The 26781-nt window shown below is 49.2% G+C and overlaps 9 protein-coding genes across 9 annotated transcripts; 3 read left to right on the top strand and 6 right to left on the bottom strand.

Annotated features, from left to right (window-relative positions):
* Positions 1-818: 818 nt before the first annotated feature.
* Positions 819-2723, bottom strand: Pmar_PMAR006383 (conserved hypothetical protein; the record flags this gene model as incomplete). The annotated part of the gene is made up of 6 exons (XM_002786921.1): positions 819-1697; positions 1759-1902; positions 1951-2058; positions 2106-2180; positions 2229-2334; positions 2476-2723. The coding sequence occupies 6 exons, from the start codon at positions 2721-2723 to the stop codon at positions 819-821; spliced, it is 1560 nt and encodes a 519-aa protein (XP_002786967.1).
* A 163-nt stretch (positions 2724-2886) lies between these two features.
* Positions 2887-5332, top strand: Pmar_PMAR006382 (Lysosomal protective protein precursor, putative; the record flags this gene model as incomplete). Its single annotated transcript, XM_002786920.1, has 10 exons — positions 2887-3094; positions 3221-3525; positions 3569-3680; positions 3728-3922; positions 3972-4093; positions 4141-4266; positions 4317-4405; positions 4450-4570; positions 4620-4851; positions 4903-5332. The coding sequence occupies 10 exons, from the start codon at positions 2887-2889 to the stop codon at positions 5082-5084; spliced, it is 1692 nt and encodes a 563-aa protein (XP_002786966.1). The 3' UTR covers positions 5085-5332.
* An 841-nt stretch (positions 5333-6173) lies between these two features.
* Positions 6174-8310, bottom strand: Pmar_PMAR006381 (eukaryotic peptide chain release factor, putative; the record flags this gene model as incomplete). Its single annotated transcript, XM_002786919.1, has 14 exons — positions 6174-6237; positions 6283-6365; positions 6412-6520; positions 6563-6681; positions 6731-6794; positions 6840-6935; positions 6984-7081; positions 7133-7192; positions 7242-7367; positions 7416-7530; positions 7573-7692; positions 7742-7828; positions 7874-7946; positions 8220-8310. The coding sequence occupies 14 exons, from the start codon at positions 8308-8310 to the stop codon at positions 6174-6176; spliced, it is 1305 nt and encodes a 434-aa protein (XP_002786965.1).
* Positions 8311-8911: 601 nt separating this feature from the next.
* On the top strand, positions 8912-11539 carry Pmar_PMAR006380 (cd36 antigen, putative; the record flags this gene model as incomplete). The annotated part of the gene is made up of 3 exons (XM_002786918.1): positions 8912-11362; positions 11416-11431; positions 11502-11539. The coding sequence occupies exons 1-3, from the start codon at positions 8936-8938 to the stop codon at positions 11537-11539; spliced, it is 2481 nt and encodes an 826-aa protein (XP_002786964.1). The 5' UTR covers positions 8912-8935.
* Positions 11540-12342: 803 nt separating this feature from the next.
* Positions 12343-14045, top strand: Pmar_PMAR006379 (Isocitrate lyase, putative). The gene has a single exon (XM_002786917.1). It carries the CDS (start codon positions 12349-12351, stop codon positions 13978-13980), a length of 1632 nt encoding a protein of 543 aa, XP_002786963.1. The 5' UTR covers positions 12343-12348; the 3' UTR covers positions 13981-14045.
* A 375-nt stretch (positions 14046-14420) lies between these two features.
* On the bottom strand, positions 14421-15682 carry Pmar_PMAR006378 (hypothetical protein; the record flags this gene model as incomplete). Its single annotated transcript, XM_002786916.1, has 4 exons — positions 14421-14600; positions 14648-14806; positions 14860-15075; positions 15230-15682. The coding sequence occupies 4 exons, from the start codon at positions 15680-15682 to the stop codon at positions 14421-14423; spliced, it is 1008 nt and encodes a 335-aa protein (XP_002786962.1).
* A 783-nt stretch (positions 15683-16465) lies between these two features.
* Positions 16466-22973, bottom strand: Pmar_PMAR006377 (hypothetical protein; the record flags this gene model as incomplete). Its single annotated transcript, XM_002786915.1, has 24 exons — positions 16466-16837; positions 16888-17121; positions 17166-17268; positions 17320-17585; positions 17761-17931; positions 17979-18056; positions 18254-18387; positions 18433-18581; positions 18629-18764; positions 18823-18944; positions 18997-19144; positions 19202-19286; positions 19337-19423; positions 19469-19609; positions 19917-20219; positions 20569-20682; positions 20778-20921; positions 20975-21126; positions 21202-21285; positions 21334-21804; positions 22110-22362; positions 22600-22673; positions 22722-22834; positions 22879-22973. 24 exons carry the CDS (start codon positions 22971-22973, stop codon positions 16466-16468), a joined length of 4029 nt encoding a protein of 1342 aa, XP_002786961.1.
* Positions 22974-24304: 1331 nt separating this feature from the next.
* Pmar_PMAR006376 (hypothetical protein) lies at positions 24305-24505 on the bottom strand (the record flags this gene model as incomplete). The annotated part of the gene is made up of 2 exons (XM_002786914.1): positions 24305-24362; positions 24408-24505. The coding sequence occupies 2 exons, from the start codon at positions 24503-24505 to the stop codon at positions 24305-24307; spliced, it is 156 nt and encodes a 51-aa protein (XP_002786960.1).
* A 1188-nt stretch (positions 24506-25693) lies between these two features.
* Pmar_PMAR006375 (hypothetical protein) lies at positions 25694-26152 on the bottom strand (the record flags this gene model as incomplete). The annotated part of the gene is made up of 2 exons (XM_002786913.1): positions 25694-25881; positions 26047-26152. 2 exons carry the CDS (start codon positions 26150-26152, stop codon positions 25694-25696), a joined length of 294 nt encoding a protein of 97 aa, XP_002786959.1.
* Positions 26153-26781: the final 629 nt, after the last annotated feature.

Below are 26781 nucleotides of genomic sequence, written 5' to 3'. Positions count from 1 at the left end.
ATTTCAAGTCTGAAGTAACTTATTATTTTCGTGACTTTATTTCTTTTATTAATTTTCCCACGTTTTCCATCAAAAAATCGAAAATAATTCTGTCCAATTTTTGATATTCGATCCGATTTTCAGGCAACTTATTTGAGAGGATTCCAAAAACGGAAACAACAACGCCGTGATAAAGCTGAGGAAAAAATAAAAAAAAGAGCTGCGGAGGAACGGGTGGCCGAACGGAAGGAAATGCGCGATGAGGTCATAAATTTTTGGGGATATCAGTTTGGTGGAGTTTTACGTGAAGTGGCGTGAAAAACGCGATATTCGCGGTGATATGCAGTAGTTTTGGAATATGTTTTTCATATCACTAGGCTGGTGAAACTCCAAAATATAATATATGATTTTACGAATATGTATATGTCCATAAAATCAATTATAATATTTCATACGATGTCCAGAATCGGGTTTCGGCGAGCCGGGTTTATTGCATCAATGGTAGTTTATGTTAAATTGTTGGTTGATATTAGTGGAGTTTCCTACTCCCCCCCATAGACGCCGCCGCTGCTGCTGCCATCGACATCATCTGCTGCCGTTGCTGGTCCGACTTCGAAACGACGAAGACATTCAAATGTGGTTTACACCAGATGGTCCAATCACCAACAGAAAGGAGCTACTACTATCACCAAACCCTCTAAGGTACCCACCCGAACTCAGCTACGTGATACGAGAAGGAAAATAAGATAGAACTAGAGCAACACTGACTCGGCCACTCTGAGAAGGGAAGGTATAAGACGTCCATGACATTAGATCAATCAGCGACCATACGCTGCCGCTCAGTAACCATAGCCACCCTTGCCTCCTCCTCCTCCCTTACCACCACCACCCCAATGCTGCCCATCACCACTGCCACCCCAGGGTCTACTACTGTACGATGAAGGGCCACCTCCACCACCACCACCTTGGGAGGCACCCGAATCCTCAGGACTTGAGTCCCAACCACCACCACCGGACCAGCCTCGTCCTCCTTTACCCTTACCCTTGCCTCCCCAACTACCCCCATACCCTCCATCGTTGCTGGGCCCTCCCTTAGCATAGGGGCCACCTTTGCCGTAGCCATAATCACCACCGGGACCTCCTCCTCCTTTCCCACCACCATAGCCACCCTTACCATAATAATCACCACCACTAGGGGCTGCTGCCCTCTCATATCTAGTAGCACCACCTCCATACGAATCACTTCCTCCTTTATTGTAGGAGTCGTACCCTTTGCCGCCACCACCGCCATAGCGAGAGCTACTATAGGGGTCACTACGGTTACCCTTACCTCTATAGGGAGCCGGACTGGGCGCATACCCCTTACCACGACCACCATAATAGTCGGATGAGTCATCACCTCCCTTGCCGAAGCCGCCCTTCCCACCATAGTCACCGCCCTTGCCCTTACCCCAACCTCCTTTACCACTGCCAGACCAGCCTCCCTTACCACTGCCGGACCAATCACCATTACCACCAGCGTACCGAGAGTTGTCATCACCCCAGCCACCCTTACTGCTGCCTCCGCGCCAGTCGTAGCCCTTACCACCCTTACCGTGGTAGCCGCTACCCTTGCCCCCGGAAAGATCATATTCATCCAGTTGATGCTCCCGTTTGAAGTCATCAATGATCGGTGATATGTCGAGCTCGCCAGTCACGATTTCCCGTACTATACGTGCCTACAAAATGACACATCCTGGATTCGAACCGGATACCTCCGGGATGGCAGCAAGTCCTTACCCCTTCTTCGCAATTATCCTCAGGTCCAACTAGCACGACTGTCCTCTCCTCCCCAGGACCACCGTCCTCTGTAGGAACCACCTCAATGCGAGTATGCGATCGTCGTTTGATCTCGTCAATAACGCATCCCCTGTAGCCAATGACCTGACTTAGCCGTATTTCCAAACACGAGGGCCGCAGGGGCTGGCTGACCTTCGCTGCTATGTCGTTGGAAATAACAACTTCCTTTTTCGAATCTCCAGGGCCCACGACAGGCTTACGACATGTGAATATGATCTCTTCGATGGCTGCCTCGCAAGCCTAGGAGTATTCACAGTAGTAGAGATGCGATAATTATGTACTATTACATTTAGGATTTCCTGAGTGTCACCAATGAGATGAAGACTTCTGTTACCATCAGTGTCGCGTTCACCATGATCGGACTAACAAGAGCACTACTAGTGATGATGCCATTCAAGGATGGTCACCACCTTCACTTCACAATGAGTTTGACGTTGTATCCGTTTTATGGTATCGCCCTGCTTTCCTATGACCTTACCAGCGGCCCAATGAGGTAAAGGGACATCCTTATGAAATCTGAGGGAGGTATTAGTATCAATGAGAGTCGATTATTGCAGTCGTATTAGTAGCACTCATCAGAGTGGCGAAATGCACAGCTTTTTACAGTAAAAAAATCAAAAGAAATGTATCACCCAGGAAATGTACCCTCGTTCGTACTTGCCATCATCTTCGTCCCCAGTCGTCGTAGCATTCGAGTTCGCAGGAGGTGCCGCATCCCAGTTGCTGATTTTAGCAGGGCGAGTGGTGGTGGAGGAAGAGGAGGAGGAGGGCTGCTCCTGCCCTTGCCCGTCTTTGCTATCCCAGGAAGCGTCGACACCGGCGGTACGTTTTTCCCCTCGAGGGTAACTATCCTCAACCGAGGGTTGTTGTTGGTCCTCCTGGTGTTGCTGCTGTTGTGGCTCCATAAGGCAGAGAATACCCAGCTATATCGATGCTCATCATAATCATTTCCACTCACTACTCGAGCTACTACATCAGACAATCGGTTTGATAATTCCGTTGAGGAAATGCAAGAGAGCAAGATTTGCCAATCTTGCCACAGCCAATTCCGGAACGTGTCACGTTAAAATGGCCAGCCTCGACGCCGATTTCCCTTCCTTATCGCAATCACTCCTCCTCGGTCGGAGTGGTCATGCTTATACTGTATTGTCTGATAACCCCACGAGCCGCAACGGCAACAAGTGTGAGCAGTCTATGAAAAAGAAAGCCACCGTGGCCGCTGTAGTCCTCGCCGTCCTCACCAGCTTCTACCTCTACTACGTCAATGCCTATAGAGGTAACCACTGACTTATCCGCTCTCTTCCTCCTGGTGTGGTATCGGAACTGAACTAGTTCCGACATTCAGAATCGGTTCCTCGAGAGATGCTCATGGAAAATCCATTACCATCGTTATTTCTCTCAGACCGGCCCCAGTCGCTGCAGCTGAACTCCTCCGCTGCCTTCCTCCTCAACAACGACCTCTCCTCGGTGGGCTTTGAGCACCAGGAGTATCTTGCCGGAGCAGGGCGGAAGTCGCATCTCCTTTTACGGGAGCCTCGACTGTGTGATGCCAACGTGAAGCAGTACTCTGGTTACTTCACAATTGATGACAAACTTGACAAGAAGTACTTCTTTTGGTTCTTCGAAAAGCGCAATCAGCAACCTACTGAGGCTGCCCCTACAACCATGTGGCTCACCGGGGGTCCCGGATCGAGCTCTATGATTGCGGTATGGTAGATACACCATTCACCGATTATATGTGTTCTTACAGTTACTAGCAGAAAATGGTCCTTGTCGTGTGAACGAGGATGGATCTAATACTGTTCATAACGAGTACAGCTGGACCCTGAAGACCAACATGCTATGGGTGGACCAGCCACCTGGTATGACTTCTACGTTGTCGTCATCGACTCTGATGCAAACTTGGCAGGTACGGGGTTCTCAACAGGCTCATATGATACCTCTGAGGTTGAGATTGCTGAGGACATGTATCACTTCTTGCAAGCATTCTTTCATCGATTCCCGCAGTACAACAAGAAATTTCACATCACCGGAGAGTCCTACGGCGGCCACTACGTTCCAGTGGTGACAGCTAAGATCATCACTGAAAATAAGAAGCTTCTGAGTAAACTTCGAGTCTGCGCCCCGGGAATGACATCTTGGGCATGTTCTAGGTTCACCATCGAGTTCGCTGCTGGGCAGCCATCGTCGTCCCGTTTACATAGACATCAAAGGTATGGCTGTTGGTAACGGTTTGACAGTACCGGCCGAGCAAGTGAAGTGGTATTCGAAAATGGTGAGTATAGTGTCACCACCGTGGTCTGCTAACATTGATAACAACAGGCGTACAATTCTGGTACTGCACCTTCTATTGTAAACTACACTACTTACCAACAACTGAACGATGCAGGACTCGAGACCGTTGATCTTATCGATAAATGCTATAAGCATCTTGACGTCAACAACGCGGTAGTGAAGAGAACCTCATCACTGTGGTATTATATTTGATGCTATCACAGAATTCACCCTTGCCGACTGCATGCCAGGAGATGAACTACGTTTTCAACGTTAAGCTTTTAAGTAAAGCCCTCGCCTCGGGAGCTAACGAGTAAGCTCATAGCCAGGCTTTGAGGAGCTGTGCATTTGAACTAGGTACGACATGCGACTGAACCACCCCTACAATTTCTCACATTTGGACCGCTTTTTGAATCGCCCTGACGTTCGTGCTGAACTCGGTGCCGTCATCAAGCCGTGGAGCGAGAGCAACACAGGGGTAGAGTATTCCTATTATTGTGGTTCGTTGAGCTGTAGGGTTGGCTCAGGTGTGGACAGCCTTGGCCCCTCGAGATTTCCTGGCCGACTACACTTCCGCTGTCCAGACAGTACTGGCCTCGGGGGCGAAGGTTTTGATATATGCTGGAGATCAAGATTTCATATGCAACTGGTTAGGGAACAAAGCATGGACTGAGAAAATAGAATGGAAATTCAGTAGAGATTTTGCGCAGCAACCCTTGTTAGAAATGAATGCTCAAAAGGCCGTCCCAGAAGCATCAGGTGAACTGATTATGGAACCTATCCGTCCTTTGAAATCATATGCGATTTCAGGAAATGGTGAAGGTGCGGAGATCGTGAAGGTTCCTGTTGGCTTGTATAAGGGCTTCAAGAACTTTGCATTTCTGCGTGTTTTTGGTGCCGGCCATATGGCACCTATGGACAAACCTCTCGAAACACTTCATATGTATGAGACCTTCATCGATGGACACCTTTTCCAATCGTATGAGGATTAGATAGCCTCTGTTGTTGTCATGATATCTGTGCTGGAATATCATCAGCAATGACGGAGGTTTTGATATAGAGTGTATATATACACAGGAGATCACTTCTCCGCAGTTCTGTTATCAGTGTGGCATAATGTAAGGAGTAGATTGTCTGTTATCATGGCAATAGTGTCGTAGCCATCAATTCTGTTGCTTGTCTATTACCTTTTAACCATATTGCATCTCCTCACGTTTACAGATGTGAGCAGTGCATTAATGATGTAGTGTTGTCAATACCACTACTATGCATATTCTAGTGTTTAGTTGAAGTATGTACACAGCATCTGAGCTTTATGCGTGACGGATGCTCATTCGAATAAGCAACTTCCATAGTGGCGTAAAGTACAGTAATGAAGGCGGTAGTATGTGATCCTGTTACTGAATACAGAGTATTACTCTGCTCGCTACAGTTCAATAATATGGATGATACGCCAATGAGATTGATGCGGCTTAAATGAGGGGAAAGGGAAATGCCGATGAGCATGGCTTCCGTTAGATAGGTGGTTACCTAGATTTTTGTGAGTCCCTCATACTTGTGAGTATTATTGTTGAAAATACTAACGAAATTGACAGGTCCAGTTGATACGTAAATGGCGTGCCACAACACCTGTGGTTGATTCGGGTGTCTCCGATAGATTCACATGCTTCCTCTCGGTTTGCATGTTATATGATCAATAACGACTGCAAAGTAATCATCACAACTTTCGTTACCCGACTGAAAATGTAGGCAACTGCATCACGAATACATCTTCGAAGTTTCCAGGCGGATGAACAATGCATAGAATACGTTCTGTTCAACTGGGCACCAAATGTGATGATTTTTATTTCCCTATCACTTGCACACAAGATCATTCTAGTGATATTGGAAACCATCAACATTCCCTATCATAAATTGACAAGCACGACAATTAATACACAGTACTTATCCTTCGTAATAGTAGGGCAGAGAGTGATGACTATAATGAGAGATGAATTAAGAGTATCATCAAACGCCAGTGAGACTAGCAGCAGCAGCAGCAGTGTCATCATCATCACCTGTGCTGGTGACTGTAACGCAATTTACATGAAGTCATCATCAGAGTCACCATCCCACTCCTCGAGGGCTTCCAATTGAACAGCGTAACTGACCATGATCGATCTCACACTATTCCTATCGTGAACTGCTCACCGCAAGAGGCCGCCAATACCACCAAACCCACGGACGAACTGGGCGCCTTCCTCACTTTTATCGGTCACGAACTCTAACTTGGCCTGAAGAGAACTAAATCGACACATTTCATAGGGAAGTAATTCTGACTCCGAAGCTCTTGTAGTTATTGACCAACCACTCAGTGATAGGCATCTTTTCCACCACAGTAAGCTCTACACCAGTATCAGCATCGCGGAAGTAGCTCTCTTGTATTTCCCTAATAACAAGCCATCATAACCTCCTATGCGAAAGAGCCTACTGTTCGGGTGAGAGGTAAAGGACATCCTCAGTGTCGGTATGAGGGTTCCGGATGTGATAACGGTTGATGGCGAGATTCTCGAACACTATAAGGGTCTCCACAGCACCCATGTCCAAACACTGAAGAAGGGGCATAAACGCGATGAGCTGAAAGCGCGTTGCTGCCGACCTTTAGAGTATCGTCAATACCAAAACAGACCTTTCCCGTATCCTGGGCTACCTCCTCGAAATACCTGAATTCATATCAGTGAGTATTAGAGAGCATCATTATGGAGTACTTCGTGATAAGCTTTTTCTCCTGGATGAATTTGACGTTCTTCAACGTATCAGAGGCAAGCTCAATCGCTTGATTGAAGCCGTTCTCTCCACCGTAGCTGACGGCGAGCACTCCACACACCTTCCAAAATTGGTATGAGTATTACCTCACATCCACCACTTTGATAAGGATGGCCGCTAAACGTGGGTCGAAAAACTGCGAATTGGCCAAGTCGTTCTTGAACTCGGCACTTCCTGCTAACACCTGTAACGAGTTCCATTTGTAATTGGAAAATGAGAGCTCTGAGATTCGTACAAGTCCGGCGATATTAGGCCTATCGTTAGTGATGAAATGTTGCGTCAAAAGCTCAGCAACCTGATATCAAAAGGCGTACTGTATCTACGAGGCTCGAGTTGGTGTTCACCTTGGTTAGATAGTTATGTCGTTTTTCGAGCCTTAATCGAGCAAAACGCATGGAAGACTGACCACCCCTACCGTGCTTCTTGGGAAGATCTACTGAAAACTTGTAAAGTACCTCTCGGTTAGAGCCCTGAGAGAATTGGTCAGGTCCGGCCCGGCGACGAGGACAGTGTATTACTTGTACTGTTCCGAAGAGACTTCCATTACCATCCATAACCAAGAATCCAAACTTGTCATCGGACTCTAACAGCTGATTCAAATCCTCAGTGTGAAACTTGTTATCACACAAGTACCTGCAAGGGGGGGAATGACAACGCATAAGAGCGGTGAGCTACAGTTTAGTATTGATAGGCTTGAAAGGCTCGAAATCAATAGTGACCTGCTTTTCCTTGCCATCATCAGTGAGAACAGTACCACAGTAAAGTACCAAACCATTAGGGGGCGTCCTATTGTATCTATATGAGCACGGTGATGGCTGTTACAGTAGCTTGAGTGAGAACTCACAATTTCAGTCGCTGCTGAGTAGATGTAATAGCAGAAAGAACAGACAATCTGTTAACCCGTGACTTGATATTGGACGCGGTACCATACCTAATGACCCGAGTGATAGGAATGCACTTAGTAGAATAGCAATACTCTTCTGCAAGCATCTTTGCCATCTGAGCAACTTGGGTTTTGGGAGGGATGATCAATGAGATCATCGAAGTACCTGTGAAGTGCGTGATTGTTGGTGCTAGAGTCGTAGTAGTAGTAATAGTAGTAGTAGTAGTAGTAGTAGTAGTAGTAGTAGTAGTAGTAGTAGTAGTAGTAGTAGTAGTAGTAGTAGTAGTAGTAGTAGTAGTAGTAGTAGTAGTAGTAGTAGTAGTAGCATTAGTAGTATTAGTAGTATTGGTAGTATTAGTAGTATTAGTAGTATTAGTAGTAATAGTAGTAATAGTAGTAGTATTAGTAGTTATAGTAGTAGTAGCAGTAATAGTAGTACCGTTCCCCCGAGCTGCCTCCAAGCTTTTGATCAACCTCCGAATCTTCCATTGTTCGATAGCGGCTTCATTGGAATCCTCAACAGAACTCATTATACGTTAGGAGAGGGCGGAGGAGGAGGAGGAGGAAAACAGAAAATGGCCTCTCACTACTGCGCTACAGTCTTTCATAGTCTCCAAATGTACCCACCGTACAAGATTCCGTGCCGATTCCGTGACTAGAAAATTGTAAGAATATGCAGATCATTCCTGCAGATCACAAACGCCCTCCTCAAAGCCGGTAGGCTGATCTTATCTTACTGCTACCCCGCAAATCGTAAGGATGTGAAAGCCCCTTGCAATGAAACCGTACGGTACTTTACAATTTTCGCTCCTTATGGTGGCTTGTGAAATAGGCCTCTGATTAGCAGGTGTGGATCGATCACAATGGCGTAGCAGAAACAATCTCTTCTCTTCCGAACGTGACGCATGCAATTTTAGTGCGGTGCCTTACGGGTCTTTTCGGCGTTTTACGTGTCATTTCTGCACAATGTCCTTCCGCGTATTCACCTTCCCTAGTCGAGAATTCTCTGGTTAACTTTCATCAGCGTCTAGCTGGATGGTGGACAAATTTCGAACAATTTTTCGGTGGTCAATGATCATTAGGAACGGATCTCGTCACCAGAGTTAGTTTGAGATTTTCTACCCATTTTTCAGTGCTTTTGATATCCACAGTAGCATGAGCAAAGCTGCATGGTATACTTGTTGGGGGCGCTGCCCTTTACGATGTCATCCTTGGGTCTACTTCGTACTAGCCATAGTATGTCTCGTAATTGCCATTGTGGCAATTGTCTTCGCCATCTTGTCTAAGACCTTATTCGAAGCCCAATTGATCGATGGTATCGACAAAGCGCGTTTCATTGACAACACATTTCAGACGACAGACTGTTCCAATATGTTTGTTGGTGATGCCACGTGCTCTGGTCTGGCCTATCAGGCCTGGTTGGTCAACTCTTCCAAGGCCCGAGATATCTGTCTCAGCTCTAGCACTCCTGCAACTAAACCATTGGCATCGGCCTCTGGTTGGTGTGATGCTAGCAAGGACGGTTGCTCCAAGCCCGAGGACTGCCTCAGGGGTATGCCTCATGACTTCTACGCTTTCAACGTTACCAACCCTGCAGAGGTCCTCAGGGATGGCGCCAAGCCCATTGTGCAAGAGCTACCTCCCATACATGCTGCTCAGACTCAAGAGCGTATTGAGGCCTCGGTTGATGTCGATAAGTGGAACAAGGAAGGTATAGCCCATTGGAATGAGACTAACACTTTCGTCTTTGCTGATAAGGATGAGACTGATAGGTTGCAGCAGAAGGTCTTTGTCCCTCACGTAGCTTTGCTAAGTACAGTCACTCAAAGTGGGCAGGAGGTGAATACCATGGAAGTTCTCCAGATGCTGGGTTTATGCGGTACATATCAACGATTGACGAATCTGGTCATTACTCTGGTCAAGACTGCTCCCGTAGTTGAGGGCATAATCAACAACACTTTTGGGAATACGAGGAACGCGATGCGTGCTCAGTATTTCGATGCCGGTTTGACGAGGTTGTTGGGGAATCAAGAAATAGATGTGGAGGCCATTGGACCTCAGCTGAAGAGTATCGTACCGACGTTGGACCTGTCGATGCTCCCACCAGCTACCATGGCTATCGACTACTTTGCTTATGCGTTTGGTTGCGTCACCAAGCAAGACGCCAATCATAGCTGCAAGTTCAACCCTGACAGTGGCGCAGATGTTGACCTTGAGAAGGAAATCCTCGCTACTTTCTCGGAGGACGCTAAGACGAGGATATTCAATTATATCATGGACACTGACTTCACGGATAACAACAGTGCTGTGCTCCAGTTGCTACTCCTGTTGAAAGGGTTCCTAACGCCACCCGAGGCGGCTGCTTGGAGCGCTCATTTGAACTATGCTGGCTCCTATGGTCTGTCCAACTACGACACTATGAGGTTCTCTCTCTTCCCATATGCTAATAAGAGCAGTTCATTGTACGATCCTGACTACGAGTTCTATCCAAGGTTCATCAGGATGACGATTGCACAAATGGTAGGTTGGGACAACCAGGCGTTCCCAGACAGGTTTACGGGTCAGCCTATTACTCTTGGTTTCGCCAGGCCGGTAACTAACGGTCCTCCTACCGAGCAGTACCGTAGTAGTAAGATACCTGATTGGAAGGGGTTGAGCTACTTCAAGATGTATAATGGCCAGACTCAGAACTGTGCCTTCGACCGTGACTGCATGGCGCAGGCTTCGTTTGCGCAAAATGGCACGTGCGTGGCTAACGATATGTGTACACCTAACTACGCTGCTGGTTGGGACGCTAAGTTTGTCCCTGGTACGTTGAATGGTAAGGGGACGGACGAATTCCACCAGGTGAATGCTGAAGCCCGGCTCTTCGTTGGCCAAATATTCTCAGCCGCGACCCTTAAGAACATCGAGCCCGACTCTGACTGGAGAGGCATTAAAATTGACAGGTGGACTCTCAAAGATATCGATTTTCGTGTGGAGAACTGTGATGGTTCCGAGCCTGGAAACTCGGCCGGAATCGATTGCGATTCCCCCCGTGGGACACTTAATCTTGGGTATTTTTCCTCTCCTACTCCCGCTACAGTTCGGGTACCGGTTTATGCCTCTCTGCCACACTTCACGTTGATTCCTGGAACCTCTTCCCGTGATAACTATCATCCTGGCGAAAGGGTTTCTATCGTATCTTGTACTGGTGACTCTGACTGTCAGGGGACGAGAGAATTCACAGTTGACATTTTTACGGAGCCGTTGACTGGCGCTCTACTTAATGGTCAGCAAAGACTGCAGCTGAACGTTGCCTTCCCCCCAACAGCTAATGGTCAGACCGGCAACATGACTGACGGGCTCCTCTTGCCGGCTTTCTGGTTGAATAAACACCAGACGGCTTTTGGATTCCAGATTGACGCTGTTAAGACACTCCAGTCTGGCCCTACTCTTTTTAACATTCTCTTTGGTATCTTGCTCGCTGTGGGTATAGTATTACTTATCGCTGCTGTCATACTGGCATTACTTGGCTGGCGAAGGAGGAAGATACTTCGTGAGATGTCTTTAGGAGTAGGCGGTGTGAAGCCGAGCGTTGAAGTGAGCTAGAACTATAGAGCCTACTTATTATCGAGGCGTCAACTCTGCAGTAGGTTATCAGTCGCCAAGGTGAGTTTTCCATATAAAGAATCACGTCGATGATGCATCATTCTTGAGCGTACGTCATTAATCTAAGTAGCTCTTGGTATCACCCTTGACATCGTTGCGGAACAATGAATGGTCCATACTTTTTACACTAGTCTAGTATTCACCATTGGCCTTACCGGCCCTCCTTCTCTAGTTCTCCAAGTGTCGTGTTCTATGATAGAATTGCTTGGCTTCGTTTTCTGGTTTTCATAAGTCACATTCCCATGAAAAAGTGTTCGGAGCTGATGAGAATCATTCGAAGTTAAAACCGGTACGGGTATGTAGGCGATTTTGCGTTCGACGATACCTCCGAACGCAATACGGATAGAAGAACCGTACATACAGCGTTGGAGAGAGCTCGATGAGCGCTTTCGAATGGCACCTTTGTTCACGAACTGTCGCTTGCCGCGAAATTATCAGGAGCGGTCCCGTTTTTTGCACCACCCTGTATCTGCTGTAAATGCTTGCCATAGCGGATTTAACGATGTTGAATTACACGAGAATCAGTCGTTGGGAGCCCTTCCCAAAGGGTCCATGGAACATGTCAGAATGTTCCAACACTCGGCCTTCTCTGCGGACTTCACACATTGTGAAATTCGCACTGTGAATACTTATTAACAACTCGTAGGACATATGCAGCGTTCACTTTCTATTCGAAGAGTGAGCTCATATCATGTGGTATGAGAGTCCGAAAAAAGCTTCCAAGAAGAAAGCGATCGGCCCAAATATGAATCATGAGACCTGCATCGTGAGCAACGTAAACTGCGTGGTTCAGTACCCAAGTCCGTCATGTACTCGCGTACGTGATTGGTTATCGATCAGGGCGAGCGCAAGATTCAACGTGCGTTCTGCATCTGAATCACCATCATTGACCCTCAAGACCCCAACTTTTTAGCATTATGTCTCTAATTCCTGCAGCCGTTGAATCTGCCGAGTTCTCCTCTGACGTGGCCGAGATCAAGCAATGGTGGAAGTCTGATCGTTGGATTGGGAAGCGTCGCTTGTACTCGGCAGAGGATGTCGCCCGTCTTCGTGGCCAGAAAGCTGGTCGTACCAAGTACCCTGCTGATGCTATGAGCAAGAAGTTATGGAAGGCCTTCAAGGAAGCTCAGCGGACTGGTGGTTTCCTGCCTACGTTCGGTGCCTTGGATCCAGTCCAAGTGACACAGATGGCGAAGTACCTCAAGACCATCTACGTCTCGGGTTGGCAGAGTTCTTCGACGGCCTCTACTTCTAACGAACCCGGCCCGGATTTCGCTGACTATCCCTACAATACGGTTCCGAACAAGGTGGATCAGCTCTTCCGTGCGCAAGTGTTCCATGACCAGAAGCAGCACCAAGAGAGATTTGGTATGACCGAGACTGAACGTCAGGCTAATCCAGCCGTCGACCATTTCGCTCCGATCATTGCCGATGGTGATACCGGTCATGGTGGCTTGACTGCTGTCATGAAGCTTATGAAGATGATGGTAGAGCGCGGTGCAGCTGGTGTCCATCTCGAGGACCAGAAGCCTGGCACCAAGAAATGTGGCCACATGGGTGGCAAAGTGCTCGTCTCTACGCGAGAGCACATTGACCGTCTCGTGGCTGCTCGGTTGATGACCGACGTGCTTGGCGTTGAGACAATTATTGTGGCTCGTACTGATGCTGAGGCCGCCACGTTGTTGGACACTAACATCGATCCTAGAGATCATAGCTTCATTGTTGGTGCTTCAAATCCTAACGTGAAGGAATCTCTACAGGGTAAGGTTGACGCTGCTGTCCACCGTGGAGCCTCTCCTGAGGAGATATCTAAGCTTGAGACTGATTGGGTCATGAATGCTCAGCTGACCACCTTCCCTGACCTCGTTTCGAGCAAACTGAAGACCATGGGCAAGTCTGTGACCGAATGGGAGGAGAAGAGTATGTTCATGAGTATCGACGAGATGCGTGCTGAGGCTAAGAGGTTGCTTGGCACTGTTCCCTTCTGGTGCTGGGATCTCCCTCGTACCAGGGAAGGCTATTATCGCATCAAGTGCGGCACTAGGATGTGCATTAGCCGCGGTATTGCATTCGCGCCTTACTGCGACATTCTCTGGATGGAGTCGAAGAAACCCGTCTACTCTCAGTGTTTCGATTTTGCCAGTGCTATTAAGAAGGTTCATGGTGACAAGATTCTTCTCGGCTACAACCTGTCTCCCAGCTTCAACTGGGATGCTGCTGGCATGACTGATTCGCAGATCGCCTCCTTCCAGAAGGACATCGGCAAGCTGGGTTATGTGTGGCAGTTCATCACTCTGGCTGGCTTCCATCTGTCAGGCTTACACAGTGATGTCTTCGCCAAGAACTATGCCAAGGAGAATATGCTTGCCTACGTTAGAGATGTGCAGAGGGCCGAGCGTGCCAATAAGGTGGAGCTGTTGACGCACCAGAGGTGGAGTGGCGCGGATTTCATGGACTCTATGGTTGGTCTGGCTACTGGTGGCTCAACCTCCACTGCCAGCCAGGGGTCGGAGTCAACTGAGAGGCAGTTCGGTAAGTCGAAGATGTAACGTACAGTTACACATTATGATTTGTGGAGGTGTATGTCATTGATCACCTATCGTTATTAGTATTACTGTTTAAGATGGATCTCAAATGTAAACGCGTCTCTCAAAGTTTATAATGTTGCGCTCAACCAGTCCGTTCACGTTCGGATTCGTAAATAATCATTCGGGATTGGTATTAACTTGGATGTACCCTACGCGCTAAATCGATGAGATGGAACAGCTAGTGAATACTTCATGTCGCGGTCTCGATGGAAGGGTTGTTACCAGAACAGTTAACTCAAGGCACTTAGCAAGTGTACACCCGGCTCGCTGGTATTTGCATTCATCAGGCTAACGACAAGGGTTCATATGAGATTATCAATTTGGCGTGAAGAGCAGTGGATATTGACCGCAGTACAACTGGTTGCTGCTAACACAGAAACTGTAGTTACCAGAAACGACTATCACTCTGTATGGAGGAACAGGTCAAGCATGCACTGTACGAGCTCATCAGCATGAGGCAGAGCTGTTTGAGGATCCTCGTATGCAAAGGGTGGGCACACAAGGAGAACATCATGATCTGATCTACTGATCAGCCTCGTACACGCCGGCAATTTGTCGGACCTTAGCTCGTCATGTAGGACCTAGAAGAGAACCGAGAACTCTGAGAGCTGCCAAGAAGGGTCAGCACCTCTATGGCGATCCAGCAGCCGCGGTGATGAACATCAACAACAACTCGAGATCGTCCTATGAGCTCGTTCCAGAGTTTGTTATATATGTAGCTACCAATGTAGGCCGAGGCTGTGGGGAGGCTGAGGCCGCTGGTAACCAAATCTCTGAGGCCATTTACCTACGAAATGCCACAGTGAACGTTGGAAGAGAATGAGAGGTCGCCTTCCCCACCTCTCGGTTGAGATCAATAACCGACGGCAACTCGTCATCGTCGTTGAGGGCTCCTTCATTATCGGCGCTACCCTCTTGGTTAACCACACAGCCGACCAGAGCAGCGTCAAGACCGTACACAGAGGGTATTATAGTGGCATCGGGCGTGATGGCCTTGAGGAAGAACTCGGTCGACCACAGCTGCGGCCGGGCCCCTGCTATACGGCCGAAGCCACCCTGAAGAAGGGAGTATCATGAGCGACTCGGCTGAATGGAGAAACGTGTCGAACGAAAACCTCCCAAGGCGAATTCTCATCGAACCCTCTACGCCGCGAGCAGACACCCGACGTGACGTCGGCGACGTCCAAAGCACGAGAAGCTGGGCTCCCACCAAAGTCTCGTCCCACACAACTCTGGTCTCCGGCCGTGCCTCTCGAGCGGACTGAATGAGCATCTCGACGAAGTTGCTGTACTCGCAATTGGCCAGAACGTCTCCTTCCTCTGTCAGAGGGCCCAGGACGATCACCCCCGGCCGTTCCTTCACTATGGCCTCTCGAGCAAACAGGAAGGCCCTTTCCACATCATCTACATCGTGTGGATATTGGTAGTGGCCTCCGCCAATCTTGGCCACGCCCAGGCTCCATTCGACAGGGAAAAGACCTTTGATGAGGTCGTACCTGCTCCGGCTGAGTGTCACCCAGGTGTCGGGTCCTGTTCCCGGGACGGCCAGCTCCATTCCCAGTATCAAGTCAGTGTACATCTGATGCAGCTCGTCCATATCGTGGCTCAGCACGGGGGGTACGGTCAGTGGGTAGGGGCAGGTGGACCCGAAGGGCGAGTTCATTATGGGGTTAACGCTCAGTGACCTTGTGGAGAAGTGCCGCTTGCAAACTGCTATTGACGTTCCGCCGATAGAGAACATTCAACAAAAAGCTCTGTTAGCCACATTGGATGAGTCAGGCAGCAGCACCCGCACAGGTGACGGACAGATGAAAGAGTGCTCGCATTGAGCTAATAAGCCACGCATGAAGCAATCACGACAGACCTGCCGCTACTTAGTCGACCCATCACAGGTCCATCGCTAGCTCCTCCCCGCACTATACTTACAACGAGAGGGTGAAACAGCGACAGGAACATTAACTAATCGAGCTCGCACCGATGCGGGGAGACTAATATAATGATGTTCTCAATGGTACTGTTTCCTTGGCCTCTTGGAGGCGCTAGCTTGGACGAGCGATTCAGTGACGTCCCCGAGATAGACTCTCTTAAGAAGGTTCGTAGATGTAGAGACCCTTGGCATCTACGAACCTTCTACTAGAAGGCGAGAACTTGAAGCACGCAGCATAACACTACTCCCCTATATTGTACCAAGACCCTCCACTGAGTAGAACCACCACTTGATCGTCCAGAATCACCAACGATCCCGAATGCTCTCTTATTTCGAGGCTTACGAGGTTAGTAGGGACTATCCCCACTCCGTTCCCCAACTACGTCATTGCGGACGAGCCGCGGCTCGATAGAGTGTTCGCCAGGCCGACCCTACTATATAACTCAACATCCATTGCTAACGAGACCTTCCAATTGTACACTGGACAAATGTGGAGTGAATGGTGCAAGGAGAAAGCATCTATTTAGGCAAACTAGCAGTACGACGAACCACAAGATCATCATCCTCGGATTGTGTTGAGAAGGCCCTCTCCTTCTCCTCGCGGAAGCGCACTATGTCAGTATGAACGATGCTCCTCATTTTGGCGAAAATCCGTTCGCGCTGGGTTACGCTAGCTCGACCACGTTCTCGGATCCGCTTCAACGAGAGGGCGCCGGCCTCGTGAGCTGTGAGGTAGTTCTCATACCAGTCTAGTCTGCCAGGGCGGATCGCCACAAAGAAAGTGCCGTCACGATTCATAGTGGTCCAGCCAGTAAGGCGACTGTCGAGTTGCCTCACTCTGCGGTCTTGCTGTTTAGCCTCATGACCATTCTCATCGGTGTCAACAGCTACCTACAAACGAAGAGCAAAATTCTCGCCATTGGAATGGCGAATACTTGTACCTCCTTGAGTCCTCTGTCCTCGCAGAAAAAGCAGACTAATAGGTCCAACCCAGTGCATAGATCATAGAGGAGCTTCTTATGGAAGAGCGTGGTCGTACTAGAAGCTACATCGGGAGGAAACCGCATCGTTATGCGGCGATTAAAAGGCAGTCGATGAAAGCATAACTCTCGATCTTCATTCCACAACGGTGAAGGCACCGGTTGAGGGAATAGCTGAGCTACTGGCAACTCCACCTAACAAGAGGCGACTCGTCACCAGCATAGGCTCACGACCATACCAGAGTGAACCCCTCCTCCGCAGCACACTGAGCCAGCTTGTCCACTATCTGCACCACGTAGTTGGCATGACAAGTGACCCAGTCAATGGACATCAGGAACAACCTGAAGTTGGCATACCACTGAACTTGACCCGACCTAGAGGCTGCTGCTCACCTCGGGGGCTGGAAGCTCTCATCAAAGTTCAGTTGTAGCCAATCTCTGCACAACTCCTTCTTCTCATCAAGACCTCCCCAGCATCCATTCGTAGAGTCGTTGGGCATGAAGAGATGACTATTCCGTACATTCACTCGAACCGACATCGTAGCATATGCACCAAAGCTACAAGTGTTGCTGCTCCCCCCGGAACCCCTAGACCTTGCATCTGGGCCGGGCCGATCGACTCGTACTGGTATCATAGGAATGCCGCATTGTGTTTCCACCTGATAGCAACAACAGCAGAAACAACAACAGCGAAAACAAAAACAAAAACAACAACAGAAACAACAACAACAACAACAACAACAACAACAACAACAACAACAACAGAAACAACAACAAAAGAAACAACAACAACAACAACAGAATATAACCACCTTATCAAAGACCCAGCCCTACCTTGTTCTTCCATGCTCGGAATCTTTCCACCAGCTGAGCATCATAGTCCCCTCGACGATGCTGCCTAGCATTATCATTAAAAGGATCTGACCCCACACCGAGACCTTCCGGTATATCTCGGAGGAAACTCTCATGAGAGAACTCCGGATCAGAGGGGACTAATGCGAACATCTGAGGCGGGACATGGATGGTATACACTGCGAACTGGCAGGGCCTACGAGGGTCTTCAGGGCAGATCTCAGTAGCCAACGTAGTTCATGCGGACCATCACTATCTGCCTTCAATGCTGGTGGGACCTACGACAAAACTGAGCATCCAAATCCACGTCGTACGATTCGACGAGTCAACTCAAACAAGGAGAGATTCCGACACGCTCAAAACTCTGAGTTGAAAAAACGCTTCTCGGGAGTAGGAGAAAAGGAAATTACTCCATCATCTGAATTGAATTCAATGTCCAAGACGTCTGAAGACCCAGCGAGCAACAGGACGTTACCATATTAGGGATCTTAGGAGACTGCTGCGACACCAGCATGTCCAAACTGTTCCATGGGAACTCGTGCATTGAGTTGTGCAGCCACTTCCTAGTATGTATAAAGTATCCTCTCGAGAACTGCTCACAATCCGGGCCTGCGAGAAAACCCCGTAGGAGCGGTTCACTCTCGGTTAGCCCACATTCATTTAGTGACAAGTTGCGGGGAGACATCGCCGGTCCATTGTGACTCCTGAGGTCATCGCCACAGATCTCAACAGGGGACGCGAACGCCGAGTTGGCGCCGCTACAGTTGGACAACCCGGGCCTCCGTCGCACATAGTATTTGTATCTATGAGAACCCCAAGACTGCGTACGAGTTGCCCTCAAGAGCCTCACTTCGTTGCTAATATACGTTCCTTCACCTTAGACGTGCGAGGAGGTGGCGGCGGCGGCGGCTCGGACTCGATCACAGACGCTCTCCTGTTCGTCACCGCTACTCCCACAGTAGAGTTGGGCCGTGCCAACTGATGGTCTGAAAATGACACACAATATGGTAATACTACTCCAACGGACAAGTAGTCACCTCTTACTTTTCGGGGAAGGAGCCGATAAGTTAGATGATATACGACCGTAGCTACCACCGGATGGTGGTGGCATACGACCTCGGCCACCGCCAGAAGTGCTACTAGGATCAAGCATGAGGGGTCTATACCTAGACAGACGGAGAAGTAGAGGTATCCTACACTGAGTGAACAACTACTCACTTGGTCACGAGTATGTTGTTGCCACCATCCTCGAATTGCTCCAACTTCCAACTCGAGTCAATACCGTTCATCTGGACATTGGCTATGTAGATGGACCAGCTTTGTTGCCTATCTTCTACAAGCTGCTGACCCATTGCCAGACGAACACCTAAGAAACAAGATCTTCCTTATCAAGTCGTCTGTTAGATGTTTCCGCCGGCCTCACCGATGAGCTCATGCATCGTACGGTTGATCTGCTGTATGCGTGTGAGAGAATGCGACTTCGCCAGGCCACCAGCACCACCAGACGACTAAACCACAGCAGACTACACACAGTCCGGCTCATGAGCTCTGGCCTTACTGGTGGTAACGGCAGAGGAGCTCGACCACCAGGGGTGCCTCTACCCCGCATCAACTGCATACGACGAACATCTAGATGATGCTTAGCCTAAGTCGACCAGGCATAAGATGATGACGTTCGCAATATCCTCACCAGCATCATAGACATTCGGACGCTTTCTTCACTGGTCACAACCCAATTGTCCACTTGCATCTGCGAGTTTTGATCTACACGTTTGTTCAATTCGAGGACGATTCGCTGGAGTTGTGGTACGACAAGTTGGGATATATTTCCCTAAAGTGACCGACCATGTTATCCCCTATTGTTATTCAACCATTGCTTACATCGTCCAGCAATGAGCCGAACCTGTTGGACAACAGAGGGGGGTACAGAGGAGCGCCCCGCTGACTGCTGCCGGTCGAACTTCTAGTATGGAAAAACGAAGTTGGCAACTGCTGCTGTTGTTGTTGATGATGATAATGATACTGGGTGCCTCGGCTGTTCACATGACGAAACTGTGATAGGCTCTGGTCCTGCTGGCAAGCCTGAGTGAAGCGCCCCTTTGGATGATCATCATTACGTTCGAAGCGATTAACCTCACCTTGAACGCCGAGAGCTCCGTGATCATCCGAGAGGTATAGCAGTTATCTCGAGTGTAGCCAGCTGCCGGTGCCGCCGCGGTTCCCAGGAAGCCGACACCAGAGCGGGGGGACCGGGGCGTGAGGGGAGAGCTGCCCGCCAGGACCCCATCAGGAGGTGGGGTCTGTGGTATCCGTAACGGCACACCGCCGAGGGATAGATCAACTCCGCTATGATCAGCAGCCTCATCATCCTCCTCCTCCTCACGGTCGGAAAGGGACTCATCATCGACCCCTTCAGTGTGTGGGATGATGGCACACTCAGCCTGAGGACACCTTGTCGGATACCCGAACAGCAGCAGCAGCAGCAGCAGCAGCAGCAGCAGTAGGAGACGCCAACCTGGGCCCACAGCTTAGTGTAGGGCATCACATTCATCTTGATCTGCTGTTCTCGACAGTTATACAAAAGCGGGGTCAATGATGAGTGCAAGAAACCTGCATGAAAACTGAATCCTCTTGATGAGTGGTGCGACACCACTGATGTCATACCGCGGAAACGCATTCTAGAGCTGCAACACTTTCCCTCAGACGGATAGTAAACTATGTTCAGCCAGGAGGCATCATATACGTCAAAGTGGGAGTGGAGCCACGAGCCTCTGACATAGAGAAAACTACTCTGAGGAAATGACGAGGGAGCTCCCACTGATCGCCTAAACGTTGCATGTCGGGATTCCGAGACTTCGGTCGTCTGCAAGTAGACTGATCCTTGGAGATGAGGATGATAGGCGCCTGAGATGAACATCATGAGGGCATTCATTGCGAGGGTAATGATCACAGGGCAATAAGATGGGCACTAACGAAGTGGAGTTTTACACCAAGTTCACCTGGTTCATAGGAGGTGGTCGTAAGCAGATAACCTTCGCACTGAATACGCCCTGTAGACACTTCCGTTTGATGCACTCAACATAGTCCTCCTTAGGCTCACATGTAGCCCGGAATACCCCATCGGTCGCGGCTATCACCACCACCTAAAAGAACAGCACAAATCTCATCTCGATTACGGCAAAGCGTATAGTCTTACTTCCTGTCCAGTCGTGTACAGCTTCCTATCCAAGTGATTTTGATCAAACTGGTCAGCGCTCAACGAGATGCACTCCAATACGTTAGAATCTCGGCATCTTGCAGGCACCCAACCCGTTCGGGGGTAGTCAGCCCTCTCCCAGTTCTTCAACTCTGTATCAAAGCGCAGTCCACATCTAGACGCTGATCACAACACCAGTTTCCTGCGGCCGCCGCAGTCACCCTCACCATTGCCGTTGAGATCAACTGTCATCATACTGCTAGAGCGCTTGTGTGGCGACAAACACGAGCTACTGTCGGGCCACACTTGTCCTGATCATCAACCGGAGATATCTACAACATACAGTCAGCTCAGTTTACGTGATGCATGACTTTTATTAGGGAAGCATGGCGGTGTCCATCCTATCGCACTAGGGAACTGCAGAAACATCCTACGGAGGCCTCGGACCAGCTCTCCAGTGTCCAACTTCGACGTCATACCGTCGTAGATAATATCATAATAATCGTCGAAAACGAATTTGCCGTCTTCCCCCGTAGGTGGCACGTCGTCTCCCACGCCAGCCCTGTCCGGGTCCACAGGCTGCAGTCGTATCGCCGTAAGCAGAGTGAGATAGTGATTGCACATGGTGCCGGCCTTTCGTATACCAGCTAGTAGGTTTATGAGGAAGGACAGGGCCCGTTCGAAGTGGGGTTGGCCATCCTGGGCGAAGCACCACATCTCCCACGACAAGTGTATGTAAATGTTCAAGTGGGAGCTCATTGTCCGGAAGACAACTTTCGTCTGGCTGCCGACTATCCCACATGATCTCAGCAAATGAGTTGAAGTCGGGCCTAAATGCGAAACCAATGATCTCCGACAGCCTCCTTTCGAGCAATAAACGACCTCGACGACATTTCCGAGGTCTAATACCCACTCCTCAAACCGGAACGGAAACGACGATAGCCTTCTCACTGTTTTCCACGTAAATTCTACGATAATCACCGTTCGAATAGACACCTTCGCAAAATCAATGAACATACCACCAAATGATCAATACAGGAGAAAATGACAAGGATGATTCTCAAGAACATACTATTCGGAAAAACCATCACCAATAAGAACTTAGCAGAATAAAGAAAACAAGAAGAGTGCTCACCAGCTATCCTCCGGCGCAGCTTGGACGGGCTGACGGGTGCCGGGTTGGACGTCATGCCCACAACCTCTGCACAGTAGAGGGAGTCCGAGAACGGTGGCGGCATGTTGTTGTAGACGACCGCGCCCAACAACTTCAGTTGGAACCTCCACACATCCCTCTTGCTTAGAAATCGACTCCGGATGATGATCTCGACTGACTCCAATGTAGGCCAGGAGTTCGTACGGGAGTGCTCGTTTTGAGACAACTTTTCAAGCTGAATGGAAAGGAAAAGTCAACAAGAAGACCAGAGAAAGATACCGAAAAAACATAGGTAATCACCAAGAGAAGAAAATTACTAGAAAAACAAGAAAAATTATCAAAAACAAGAGAATTTACCAGAAAAAAACAAGAAAAATTACCAAAAACAAGGGAATTTACCAGAAAAAAAAGAGAAATTACCAAAAACAAGGGAATTTACCGAAAAAACCAAGGAGAATCACGAGTTGCTTACAAAGACCTCTTTCACGTCCCTCGAGAGGCCAACGCTTTCCGCCAGACGATTCGAAACCGAAAGCACGTAATGATCTGAACAAACGACAACACTCATGTCATGTGGGCTGAGCGGTGAGATACTTCCTGAGACATTTGCAGGGTGCTTCTCGAGAGATCGATAACAACAGGCTGATGACACCCACCCCAGGAGGGACACGGAACATGTAGCAGGATTGACCAGCTTCACATGGCATCTGAAGAAGGAGTGGTATGAATGTGTATGAAGGAGACGACGTACCCGATAACATAGTCCTCATCTAGGTCTAGGACAGGTGCAGAGACCACAAAGGGCATCCCATTGAAGTCAGCAGTATCATGACGTAACAGTGCCATGGTGAGACACCCAGTAAAGGGTTGGTCCGCCGTGTCCTTCCGCCTAGACTCCTCCACAGCGAACAACTTGGCAGCATATGCACTACGATGGTGATGACTGCGTACCATTAGACGAGCACTACTAGAGGCATCAAGGGTCAAGAAAGACTAACAGGAATACTCACAATGAATCAACTCTGCGCAATACTGGATCAGAATGAAAGCGAGGCGACCTCAAGTCAGCCTTCATGTAAATCAAATATCAAATTCGCCGATGACTTTTGGTCTTTGAAATAAACGTGAACCGACAATCCCGAGAAGCCGTCCTCTAGCGTTGTTCGTCATCTCGATAGTTATGAGACTGCACGCGCACCCGACGGCCACATTCCTCCTTCCTAAACTCGGCCAGCCGCCGACGGAACTGCTCCATCTGGTTGAGATCAGGTGGGGCCATAGTGAGCACCTATCAAGTACGGCCATTACAACTCAGGAATTGTTCGACCATGCCGAGTCGGTCCCCAACCAAACATTGACTTTGGCATCCAGGAGTCGCTTGACCTGATGACCATCAGCCGTCATAGACGCTACTTCTACCTCCACTAAATACCGCGAGCCAGATCAATGATCCCATCGACAGAGCCATCCCCAAAGTCTATGATAGCGGGACCGTTGAAGCACCTAGCCACCAACAAGCTGATATGGAGGACACCACCCGTCTGACCTGATGCCAGCAGCCTGGACGGTGACTGCTGTGGTGTCAGCCGGCCATGTCTAGGAAGCATATGGTGCCTGAGGAGCAGCCGACTCGACCAGTCTATCACAAATCAACCGTGGAGTTACACCTGTCCTACTTGAAGTGGCCTAAAACGCGACTTTGTTCGCGGTGATATGCAGTAGTCGTGAAATGTGTTTTTCACTAGTACTTCTCATATCACTAGGGTGGTGAAACTCCAGTGGGTCCCAGAGGGGGGCCGAGCCAGGCGGCTGATAACAGCCAGACCTACCCGTTTTGAGCATCTCGTAAACTCCCATCTGGGTGCCCAACGTTATATAATCTTTCGACAAGAACCTACTCTCTAATGTCAATACTCCAGGATAACAACACAATGAGCCCGAAAGCAACTACGAACCCCGAAATATAAAGAGCTCCCGACTCGAGAGAAAAGTCACTACCGTTTTTCGGCGGGACATATATAATGATCGAGCCAATCCATAAGTTCCAAATCATCAGCAAACCCCTGAGGAAGGCGTCTCCCATCATCACAATAGCATCGGAGGGCTCCCTACTCTTAGTAAGGTCATAGCAAAATGAGTGTGGCAGTTGATGAGGCCCGGGATGAGGACGTGGTGCTCTAGGTACTGTTATGCATGAGCTCAGCTGTAGGACATACGTGTGTTATCCGTTTAGTCCTGACGCTAAGGTAACGCCTCCCCTTCCCCCCCGAGTAGTCTCACCGAGTGTCCCACGCTACACATCCATCCTGTATGATCTGGTCCTCTGCATTGACAGTAATAAGATAGGGGGCTCGAAGGCTCGTACTCCCGAGTAGCATGATCAGTATATGTAGCCATCAACCAACAGATAGAACTCACCCCACCCACCCTGCCGACCCTGCTGGCTCCCCCTACTATGGACTAACACCACACTGATGTGACGACAACGGGCGCCGAGCAAGCATGATTGTGAATGAGAATAGACATGAGCTATGGTACGGCATAGGAGAGCAAACTCTACAACACAGAAATGAAATGCAGTTAATGAGTTGGTAAGTGTGGACCAGTGAGGGAATATGTGTTTGATTTCCTCAACTCAGCAAAATTTCCTCACTACATTTTGAAAATCCAGACGATTTTGGGTAGAAGTATACGAAAATCAACGATAATGTCTCCCAAAATTTCCTCAGAATTCCCACATTCCCAGCAACACATTCCCACACTGTGGAGGACAGTAGATATGTAGCCTGTGAAGTGTAAGGCTATAGTTGCTGATGGTAGTCGGTTGCTAGGGTTCATGACGATGATGACGAAGGCTTACACATAGTCACTAGAAGGGTAGTAGGAACATCATGTGAGCAGCCGAGACGTGGAGATCGTGTTATAACCCCTTCACGTGTCGAAGCACGCGTTCCAATAGATCGACTCAGAAGTATTCCCCCACTGATATGAATAAATATATTCCAACAAACATGTCCTAACGCCACCTCAATATCCTTGATTCATTTTCACTACTACCATCGACGTCCCCAATCATACTAGAGCATGTTCATATAATTATTGCATCAGCAGTAGCAGCAGCAACGCCCAACCACACATTCACGACCGTCCATATTGGGCCCAACAGGTAGCCATCGAGCGGCGACTAACTTTCCCCATCATAGCCCTTGCCGCCTCGCCGGGATGGGTAAGACCATCGAGTAATTGTGATCGGGACCCTGGTGGTGTGACGAGACGAAGCTGGACATGTGAGCAGCCCAGCAACAGCTGTATCGAAGTCCCTTATCAAGGCCCTGCAGACCTGGGCAAGGAGTCCACGGCCCCATCGACACAGCCATCCCCATCGCTCATATACTAATTCAGAGGTTACTCTGGAGGGGAGGTTACGATATAATCCAACTCGACAATGTAACGGATGCAGGAGACGAGTCAACGAGGAGCATGCAGGAGCAGCAGCATTAGGGCAATTCAACTTCATTGGGCCACTCACATCACTAACAACAAGGTGATCACAGTTCCATCCATAATCACAGCGACCAGCGGGTAGTGTCTCGAGACCAACGACTGGTGACCGTATCAATCGTAGTGCAACTGTCTGGAGCCTCGGACAATGCCAACTCCGACGACAGACCAGACGCCCCCTGGAGGGCGTTGTCAAGACCATGATATCCCTTGATAAAGGTGAGAATGCTCTCTAGGATAGTGCTTGCCTCCACTACCAACAAAGACGGTGTATACAGCCGGGAAGAGGACCAACTAATAAACTCCGCTCCGCTGTTGTCTTCAGCTGAGCAACCATGGCATACACTACAATGGGATATGCTGTCCATGACCGAGCCACAGCCATCGCAAACCGTCACGCGCCACGAAATTACCTCACCAGTTAGCGACCTCCTCCTCCTCCTCATCGGTGGTAGTCGTGCCGCTGCCCCCTCCAGAGTGCCAACGATGCACTCAGTCAAGAAGGATATCACCAACTTGTGCATCCTGAGCCCCGTCGCGTTTAATCGTTGCCAGATACTATGGGAACGGCAATGGGGGCATTCAGCCGGTTTCTGTAGCTGCGGCAAGCACTCCTTGCACACGTATACACGACAGATGGAGCACTGGAGGTCGAGAAGCCGAGTTGGGGTGTAACACACTATGCACTGCTCATCGTCGTAATCCTGTGGGTAGAGATCTCTTATGCAGAGAGCAATGCCTTGAGCTGACTCACTCATGCAGTTGGTGGGGGGGGCTATCAGGAGGTAACTTACGACAGACGGCAAGGAGGTGTGATCGACTAGCAACGCCACACTGATAATACGCGATATGAGAGACCGGGCAGAAAGAAAAAGAAAATCTTCACTTTTCCATGCAAGGCATAGCGTCATTCTTCAATAACACTAGTTGTTGATATCAAGCATCTTCATTCAAGCCACATTCAAGTGTTGCTTCACGACTCACCATACGCCCCTGCATCCAATGTCTGAGGTGCCTGCCTAGTGCCGTGACCAGGCTGAGTTGGCAACAGTCGAGGAGGTCATTCAAGTTGCAGCACCACGTAATGTGGACTCGAAGCCGTGACGGTTATCACTCCCGTATATTCCCCCTCCTACTATCACCAAGAGAGCGC

Source organism: Perkinsus marinus, assembly GCF_000006405.1.
Source record: "Perkinsus marinus ATCC 50983 genomic scaffold scf_1104296930488, whole genome shotgun sequence".
Taxonomy (NCBI): domain Eukaryota; phylum Perkinsozoa; order Perkinsida; family Perkinsidae; genus Perkinsus; species Perkinsus marinus.
The sequence above is the reverse complement of the archived record's forward strand: the minus strand, read 5'-3'. Positions and strand labels throughout refer to the sequence as shown.

Bases quoted from the DNA above. Each gene is read 5' to 3' on its own strand.
- Pmar_PMAR006379 (XM_002786917.1), top strand. From the start codon at position 12,349: ATGTCTCTAATTCCTGCAGCCGTTGAATCTGCCGAGTTCTCCTCTGAC.